General features: G+C 29.9%; 1 protein-coding gene across 1 annotated transcript; it reads right to left on the bottom strand.

Annotated features, from left to right (window-relative positions):
- Positions 1 to 5,293: 5,293 nt before the first annotated feature.
- Positions 5,294 to 10,297, bottom strand: LOC145577498 (polyamine oxidase 1-like). Its single transcript, XM_081634981.1, has 9 exons — positions 10,201 to 10,297; positions 9,677 to 9,926; positions 9,192 to 9,341; positions 7,912 to 8,155; positions 6,721 to 6,864; positions 6,269 to 6,418; positions 5,920 to 6,174; positions 5,567 to 5,648; positions 5,294 to 5,352 (listed from the first exon to the last, which is right to left on the bottom strand). Exons 1-9 carry the CDS (start codon positions 10,295 to 10,297, stop codon positions 5,294 to 5,296), a joined length of 1,431 nt encoding a protein of 476 aa, XP_081491107.1.
- Positions 10,298 to 10,537: the final 240 nt, after the last annotated feature.

Raw genomic sequence — 10,537 nt, 5'->3', positions numbered from 1 at the left:
GTAGTGTGGCAAAGTATTGTAGAAAAGGTGCATAACGTATCTCTATTTATAAGCCAATTGAATTATTGAAAAAAAAAATCAAAATATGAGGTGAAATTTAGTGTTAGGTGCCACGTAGTAGCCTATTACTCGTAGAAGTATTTCAATAATTTAGTAGTCAATTAAACGTGATGAAAATATTACAATTACTATTATTATATCCATATTTCCAGCTATGCAAATTGTCTATAGCCTTACACATCAAATCAACAACTTAGATAAGATTATAAGATGTGCACCACGTTGAGATATTATAATAATTAAAATAATGCAAGCAAGTATTATATCGATCACAAATTTTGTGTTTCTCATCATCATAGGTTTATCAATATCGTGTTTCCCTTTATCATATTTAATTTTATTTACGGAGAATACTAGAATAAATAAGTATTAAAGTTTTAAAATAAGCAATAAGTCATGTAATAAGGTGAACTTAATAAGATCTTACTTAATAAGACCTTACTAATACCTCACTTTAACTTCTTTTTTTTTTTTTTTTTCCCCTTCTTCTTAGCTTAGGTTTCAAATTATATGAAATACGTGGAAATGAATATGGGTAAATAACTACGGAGTATATATTAAGAAATAATGGTACGTACTATTCTAGTCCGTAGTATATATATAGATCTAGAGCACGAGATGAATTCGATCTTGATAGAGTACAAAACATATTTCTGGGCCTCAACCACCAGCTTAATCTTTTGGTTGAGTTGGTCCACCAACTTGGTTCAGAGCCAATGTGACATAGAGGTCACGGGTTCGAATCTCATCCACCCCTCCTTGGCCTCAACAATCAGCTATAGAGTATAAAACAAACTAGGTTATGTAGTGTACTACTCGTAGATAATGCTTCAAAATTAAGTCTGTTTAGACTTTAGAGTTTGACAAGTGTAATTTTCTTTTTCTAATTTTTATTTGCTTATAATTCTTGGACATTAAATTTCCTATTTGTCATCATAATATTACTTAGAAAATATTTTACTTAAGCATCTAAATCCATGAAGAGTAGTCTTAAGGCGTACTAGCTTTAATTTTTTGCGGAAAGGTGTGAACAATCCATGCATTATAGACATTATAGTAAACATTGAAAAAGACCAAAAATGTACTATGTTCTTAAATTATTGTACACATAAAATTAATTAAGAATATATCTCTAACCTCTTATTTTCCACATTGAAGAGAACAACCAACAACCATGAACCTAACCCTCTTAAATATTAAGAAAATTTGCGAGCCGAGTAAGGTCCTTTTAAGTGATCGACCTTGTGAAGAAGGTGACACAAAAGGTCCTTTTATTGACATTGGGTTGTGAGGAGGGTCGTCCTTTGACCAAACTCCAGCGTTGACTAAATTTTTCCGGCAAAAAAAAGTCACGTGTGTAGCATGTGACCACTTAATTGACCTTTTTTTTTTTTTTTTTTCTCCCTTTCCCTCTTTTTCGTCGATTTTCATTGGGTAGCTACTAGTCACGTCAAAAGAGTTGAAGGGAAATAAGGGAGGGAAAAATGAAAATCGAGGGAAAGGAAAAAAAAAAAAAAAAAAAAAAAAAAAAAAAAAAAAAGGTCATTTAAGATTTTTTTTTGGCCGGAAAAATTTGGTTTAAACGCCGGAGTTTGGTCAAAGGTTCCTGCCCACAACCCAGTGCCGATAAAATGACCTTTTGTGCCACCTTTTTCATAAAAGGACCTTTCTCACAAGGTGGAGCACTTAGAAAAACCTTTCTCAGCTCGCAAATTTTCTTTAATATTAAGACGTGCTGCTGTACTGTAATGTGCCCTCACTCTTGAAGAAAAAATCTGATATTCTTCATCCTTCAATTCTAGACGTACGTACTCAAAGAACCCTTCTCCAATCTCTTTGCCATATATTGAAGTAACTCACAACTAAACCAATAATAATCCATATATACTTAAATTGAGCACGATGAACTACAAACAAATTTAAAAAAAAAACACCCGAAAATTTATTAAACTAATGCTAAACCGAATAGGAATCGAACTTCAAATTAAACAAATTAAAAGAGCAAAGAGGATTGGAATCAAAGACACTTACAGTCAACTAGGAATCGAACTTCAATCAACCTTAACATGTAGCAATTGAAATTCTTGAATTCGGCTACTCTAAATCTAAAAACAGAAACCCTAACCTAATCTTTACCTTGATATCATGAGTCAGTCGAATTCTAAACATTAATAAATCTACTACACTTAAGGAAGAAGTTGCTCATATTATTTTTAGCTATTCGGGTTATGGCTTTATCCCTAATTTATTAGCAAGAAATTAAGTTTCCAAATTAATTTGTGTTTGTGATTGATTGTCTTTTCATTTTCATACTTCTATAATGTATTAATATCTTGATTATAGTTAATTAGTTGTTTTGCTTCTTCTAAGACCATAACAATTGTTTTTGAGTAGTTGGGGGAGGGGGTCGGTTTAGAGTTTTATGAGCCCAAGATTAATTGTAATTATAGAAAAAAAAATTTAATTTAAAATAAATTAAAACGTGTTATTGTGTTAAGTATAATGGTTATATTGATTTTCAATTATGGAAAAGAGACATAAGTTCATAGATATTGTTGATTAATGCTTTGCTTAGTCATCTTACAAAAACAATACTTTGTTATAAAAATTAATTGTAAATTTGTAATCGATATTTTTCCTTTAAAAAAAAACAAAAATAAAACAAAACAATTCATTTATAAAAAGTCATCCAACATCTACAAATGAAATCATCAAAATTAACAAATACAAAAAATTGAATCAAATTAGGGTTTTCTTCATCAAAGCTACGATTTTTGAAAAGATCTTGCACTGTGGGTCTGTGGTACATCTCTCGTACACATCGCTGGAATTATACAACCTTTTCGGAGAGACGGCCTAACGAATTGTTTTAGCCGTAAGGATGATTTTCATCTGATTCACTTGAACGGATTTATTTGGTTAAAACCAATCTTAATCATTAAAAATATAGCATTGTATACATTTGTTAGTAAATTAATTAAAATATATAATTTTAATTACAAATAATCATCAATAATAATTTCAGCTAAAAAATTTAGATGAGAAAGATCGGACCTTGATGTTGGAATTTTAATATTTGTGTCGTGTGCTATTTTATTGAGATGATCATGAACATGGGGCAAACCGTAAACAATTGTACATGATAAAAAATAGTAACCTCGTAGAATTGAATAGATACCTTAATAGTAAATAAGTAGAAATTATTTTTTTATTAGTAATAATTAATTTCTATCAACAATTATAATTTATTTCACTGTTGCAAAATAATACTCCGTAAGTAAATAGAAAAGGGCCTTAATATTGGTATTTTAATGGTTCTCACCTTGCCATTTAATACAAAGTAGAATTACTTCATACTTCAATTTTTTTTTTTTTTTTTATTATTATTATTATTATTATTATTATTATTATTATTATTATTATTATTTTTTATAAAAAATATACAGAGTACTAAAATCTTGAGATTAAGGGTCTGTTCACATTTAATGAACTAAGCTGAATTAAACAGAATTGATTGGAGCTGAATTGAATTGAATTGATTGGAGTTGAACTGAACTGATCTGAACTGAATAGAGCTAAAATGAATAGTTTATGAGAGAGGGAAATTAAGAGCTGAAATGAAGTGAACTGAACTGATTAGATCTTAACTGAATTAAATTGAACTGAAATTAAGCTGAAATGAACATGCCCTTACTTCATTTACACGGTCACCCTTAAATAATATTTGGGCCACATTTTGTCGGTGATTTTTTTGTAAAACGTGAAAAAATTATCATCAACATAAATAAACTGTAGCATTAAATTGTATAACTGGTTATAATTACACTTTTGTGATAAGTAGAGCTTTCTTCTCACCTGCCACTAATATAAGAACTAATTAGTGCCATTTAATCATTTATACTACAATGCCGACAACTTTATCCTACATACCTACTTTCACTGTTGTAAAAACTAGTGACATTTTTGTGATTAGCTAGCTACAACTTTATCCTACATACATACCTACCACACAAGCCCAAAAAAGTAGTTCAAACTGACGGGCCGGGTTTGGGATAAGCCCATTCTTCATGTCGGGTCGGGCCAAGCTTTTGACCAAAAGTGCCCAAACCCGTCCAAACTATGCGTGCTTTTCGGGCCATTTTCGAACAAGGCCAAAAATAACTAAAATGCATAAAATCTCATTCTCAAGCCCGTGCAAAATTGGGCCGGGCCAGCGGATCAGCCTCACTTTGATCAGGTCTAGTTCAAACCCACTTCATTCTATCTTCTCACCATATAATTCATCATACTCTATTTCAAGTCCTTGCCAAAATGGAGTATCAACCCTAATCGGCTGATATCCCTGGCATTTTGTCTTTCCTCTAATTGCAAAATTAGCTTCAAGATTGTTAAGTTTAGAGAATAAGCTATTAATTAGGGTTCAAGTAATGTAAATTTTGGCAAAAAAAAAATAAGAAATGAATTTGATTGAAAAAATTTAATGAAGAAATGGATTTGTTTGAGCAACTTGACTATACCTAGACTCTACTACTTTTGCTCTGTAATTCTAAACACTACAACTACTTTTATTAAGCTACTCCAATTTACACTACTTAATTATTATGGGGTGTGTGTCTCAATTAATTCCATTGAAGTATGCCGGATAGACAGACGACATATGGCATGAATTCAGTCCCAAAATAATTAATGTTGTAGAAATTTAGTTGGACATAGACTATGACACTCTCATTGCAAAAAAATAAAAATAAAAAAAATAAAAAATAAATTATAAAAAATACTATATAATCTGTACTGTAACATTTTACATAACACGACACGGAGTAATAATAAATTAATAATAACTAAAGACATATTGACATTTTACATAACACAACACGGAGTATATAAGTACATTTTTACTTCACACTACCTTTTCATGGGCCAATTTCTGTGACAACCCTTACAAATTAAATTAATTCTCGAACACATAAACACGAATATAGGAAAATCAGTAGTACTCCAATGACAAATTGACAATTAAGAAAGTTTCATAAAAAAATCACATCGATAATTGAGATGAGACATCTTGCCTTGTTTTTACTATAAAGACACTTAGATTGGCACATCAAAACTCTTTTCCAGAGATATAATTTAGATTAATTTGTATAGTACGTACGGAATATTAATGAACTTATAATCAAACAATATTAATTATTAATTAAGGACAGAAACCCTTATTTATTCTTGTTTGGAGCTATCCACTGCAACTCTTATTCCTCAAGCATTTTATTACATCCTTAGCAGTATCAGCACCTGCAAAATCACATTCCACGTGATGTGCAAATTAACAAGCTGATTACTTTTACATTCTCGTTTTTAAAATGTTGTTCTTATTTTGACATGGGTTCGTAAATTTTTTTTTTTAAAAAAATACATTAAAATAAGAACAACATTTAGATACGGAGAAAAATATAATATAGAGTGCAATAATTGATTGATATGGTCCCGTTAATTTGCGAGAATGTACCTGAATAATATGCACCGTCTGCATATCCAAATAATCTTGGGTGTGTATGCTCTCCTGTGAAGTATATTTTACCAAATGGAGCCTATACCAACCACAAATAAATAAACAAATCAGACGTGTAAATTTCATATAAATTAATTTTAGGGTATAATAATAATGATGTACGTACACCTAACAGTAATTTAACTATTAAATACAATTTTTTATTTTATTATACTAGAGTTTATAGTACGCTCGGGCAATCTTACCCGAGCGTAGTCAAATCCTTGCTCGCTCCTGGAGTCCCGGGCAAATCCATTCGTATATTTTAAGTTTAAATAAAATAGTACGGGGTAATTAAGAAACGAACTTACCCTCAATTGTTGATGGCGCTCTTGAGGGTAGCCAACCGGCCAATTAGTGAAACAACCACGGTAAAATCTATCAGATTTCCAACGAGGAATCATAATATTTGTTGCTTCAGGGATGTTTTTACCAAACATTTTTCTCAATACTTCCATTGCTTCCGCTTTTGTTTCTTCATCAGATTGTTGCTCTACTCTTATAGCCTCGTCGTCTGCTAACGTTACAAACATAACGTTCGATCCTGGATATTCATTATCCAAATGCTGCAATTTGTTTTATTAGCACGTAATTAAATTAATTAATCACGCACAACTTTAATCATCTAGCTAATTAAACATTTTTTGATTGATAATGTACCTGCCAAATAGCGTAATATCCTCTTCGTTCATGAACATACAAGAAAAATTCAGTGCCGTTGCCAACAGGCCAAAATGTACGAGGAAACTTGAGGAATATCTTGGTATAAACTCCTATGCTAAACTCTGAGATTGCGCGCCTCTTCCATAGCTGTTTAAGTCAAGTACGTACGTGTACAACATTAACATATGTAAAATAATCATGTACTCCGTATAATTTCTTAATTCTTATAACAATAATAACTACTCGATATGATATATATAATATATAACACGTCAGTTAATGAAAAAATATGAAGTAAAGTATTTGTGGATGGTCATTATTATAAACAACTTCGTATATGATTACTGGTCTTAAATATATACAACGATTATACGAGATTTTTTTTATTTCTTTTTTTAAAGTCATTGGTAAAAATAAGTTTAGTGGTATAATTAGTACGAGTAACTTACAGGAAGTTGTGGTTTGTAGGTGATAAGTTCACTTTGTAACACACCAAGGCTAGGAGAGAGTATAACAAGTTTGGCATGGTATTGCTTCCCATCTTCCGTTTTTACCGTTACTCCACCTTTTGACTGGTCAATCTCTGTGACAACCTGTATCAATTAAATATATTAGATTTATGTACTTCTTAATTACGGTCTTACGGAGTATATATATAATTAGCATAGTGGATGGAATGATGGATATAACACTAAAGATATATTTTTTTAATTTCTCGAAATTCTTGACTAGAGAATACATTTTAAGTTGCTTATCCTAAAATAAAAAAATAAAAAATAAACAACACAAAACACAAATAAACGAATAAATAAACTACGGAGTAATACATTAATTCAAGTTGCTTATCATAAAAAAAAAATAAAAAAAAAATAAAAAATACAAAACACAAATAAACGAATAAATAAACTACAGACGAATAAATTAATTCAAGTTGCTTATCATACAAAAAAAAAAAAAAAAAAAAAAATACAAAACACAAATAAACGAATAAATATTCTACCGAGTAATAAATAAATTCAAGTCGCATGCACTTATTTAGTAAGATAAGATTTTTTTTTAGAAGTAGTAAGATAAGATATTGTTAATACGCTAACATGACTAAACTCAGATTATTTGGACTTTAACATTCGACATTAGTAAATGCTACGAGTAATAATTGGTTTAGGAAAGAAAGATCTAGCCAAGTTCCTTAATTAATATACTGTATTAAATATGGACTACAAGTTAAGCTTTAATAACAATAATTTTTTAAAAAATAATAATACAAAAAAAAAAAAAAAGCAAAAGCTAATAACAAGCGTCCTGGGAGCATTAAATAAGAAAACTAAATGTGTAGATAATAAAGTGTAAAATTAACATTAATAACATCGACACGTGCTTTTGTCATGCATTACGAACTTAATCCTTCGTAGCAATATATTACTCGTAAATTTCGTAATAAGTTATCTAACGTCCAGGGTGCTTGTTAGCAAGATCCTTATGTCAAAATTAATTAGCCATAAACCCATGGATATCTATTAAAATGTTATATTCCGGCCATAGGTATAGTAAAAAATAAATTCACGTCGATAATTATATAAAAGACTGTATCATATTATTATTGGTAAATAATTTAAGAGTAGTAGTATATTAGTACGAACCTGATTAAATTTGACTCTTGGATCATTGATAGCACCATTTTTAAAGGAGATGAATTGTTTGGCAATAAGATGAACCAAGCTCTCAAAACCCCTAGAGTCAGCTACAAAGTATGAATTTTCACCAAAATCATGGGACTCCGCCATTGGTAGTACATGCCTCAAGCTTGTTACCCTTGGTGCCTCCGCTTGTTCTCCATCAAATGTGAAGAAATCCACCATTTTTTCTAGGGTACTTCTTGGATCACTGTCATTAAGTATAGTTTTATCAACTTTTCACCAATTCATCATGGTATACGTCATAGATTAATAATATACAAGTATTATTTGTCCGTGTTTAGTCCAATTAATCTATCAATTGTTATAAGGATTTAGGTAGCGTTTATAAGATCTATAACTTTCCTACAAATCTACAATGTGAGATGACTCCATCTCACTTGTGAGTGTCCTTAGAAATTATAATCGAGTTAATGAAAAAGGTAATAAAGATATTCTAACATCTAAGATCTAATTAAAAAATAATAATAATAAAAAAAGTATGAATATTAACAACAATCGATTTTTAACATAGTAAGAACTTGAACAATAAACAAAAAGATCATTAATTAAGGGACTATAGTGGAGGGAGTTGTACAAATTTTAATTTGTTGTTGAATTAGGAGTAGATCTATATATATTATACTCTATATATTGTTTAAAAGTTTAAATTTTAAAAAATGTTTGATTTGCATCCTCTATAAAAAAAGAATCACTCGTATATTCTTCTTTTTGTTCACCTACTACGTAAACAATTTTAAAGTATATCAACAAACAAGTGGACTATTCCCATTTTTAAAAATTTTATCATAAATTTATTTTATTACAAAATATAAAAACAAAATGTAATTATGTAAAGTACTATTGCAACGGATTTGTATCGTGTTTAAAATATTAACTAATTGTCATCATCTAATCCGCTCATCTGTTAAAGACAATGTTTAAGTACTCATATTGTCGTATACTTGTATATAGATGTACTATATAATTCACATAATTTATAATCAAACAAGTTTTCTGTAAAGGATTTTGTAATATAAAAAATTAATTTGGTATATATATATATACACCAAATAAAGAATGTAACTACTTAGTAATTAGATATTGTTTAATTTCGATCCCCCACAACAACAATTGGGAGAGGATTGAAACCTAACCACCCAAAATTGACCCCAAAATCCGGATTAACCCAAAGGGTGAACCGGGTAAAACACCAAAAAAAAAAAATGTTTAATTTATATACTTACGTTTTCTGTAGGCGTTCAAAACTCAAAATGGACATATCATCCCCATTATTCTCCGAATTCAAAACCTTTGAGAACTTTTCACCATCGTCTAATGTTTTATCAGCTTTGCTAAACGCAGCATCTACCTCATTTTCCTTGTACCTTCCACCCCTATAAAGTTAAAAATAAAAATTAGAAATTAGAAATTAAAAAGAGAAAAAGAAAAACAAAGGTTAGGTTACATATGTAATAATGCAATGTATTATAATTTATATATAATGCAAATATAATGATTATAGAGTCTGTTTGTTTTTTTCATCTTATTTTATAACATCTAATTAATCTTATTTTTGTTAAAATAAGTTAAGAAAAACTAATTACATATACAATATATTTAATTAAAATAAATTTAGAAAAAAAGAACTTCATCAAACTTCAAATGATATAAGTTCAAATAAAATAATAAAAAATATTTTTAATGTACTGTTAGATTAATTATTACGTACTCTTGCTTATAGGTGTTGAGTGAGACATTGTTGAAGTCGGAGTAAAATTTTTTAAGGTGGATTTTTTCAGACATTTCATAAAGAGGGTTTCTCTTTGGACCTCCTACTCCATGAAGCCAATTTGCTCCCATCTCAACTGTGTGTCCCGCGAATTGAGTCTTCTTGATTCGGCCACCGATTCGATCCGTTGCCTCTAGTATTAGGAAATCTTTGATCCCTGCATCTTCAAGTCTTTTTGCCGCCGAAATCCCTATAAATTAAATAAATGCTTCAAATATTTGTATGTTTATTTATGCCATTATTTTTCTAATGAAATATTGTATGTGCTTAAAGGTAAAACACTTCTCCAATGTTAATTTTTGGGCACATACATGTTTTACACTAGGTCACTGGTAATGTGAAAACTAAATCAAAATATAATTAAGGTAGTACTAGTAATAATACTAATTTCGCAAGTACAAAGTTATATTAGGATTTAGTAAATGTACAAATGTATGGTACGTAGGATGTAACGTAGTACGTACCTGACATTCCGGCGCCGACGATAATGACGGAGGGGGTTGAAGATAAAGCATAAGCCGAGGCTAACAAAAAGGAGAAGAGGAAGAAATGTTTGAGCATTATTAAGTTTAACACCCTCATTTTGTGTTTTGTGAGATGGAGTGTTTGTTGCTTAATTGCGATTTGCGGTAATTAGCTAGGAATATTACTCTACTTATAGGGCTTAAGTAAGGTCTTAAAGTCGTGCTTAGTATTATAATATATATTAGCTCGAGATTCACGAAATTATTCTACGAGTAGTCAATATTAATACATGTAATCAACAAGGGGGTTGTTCTACAAAAAAATACTCCGTAATTA

Source organism: Chenopodium album, chromosome 2, assembly GCF_948465745.1.
Source record: "Chenopodium album chromosome 2, dcCheAlbu1.1, whole genome shotgun sequence".
Lineage (NCBI taxonomy): Eukaryota > Viridiplantae > Streptophyta > Magnoliopsida > Caryophyllales > Amaranthaceae > Chenopodium > Chenopodium album.
This window is presented reverse-complemented; position numbering and strand designations above follow the sequence as displayed.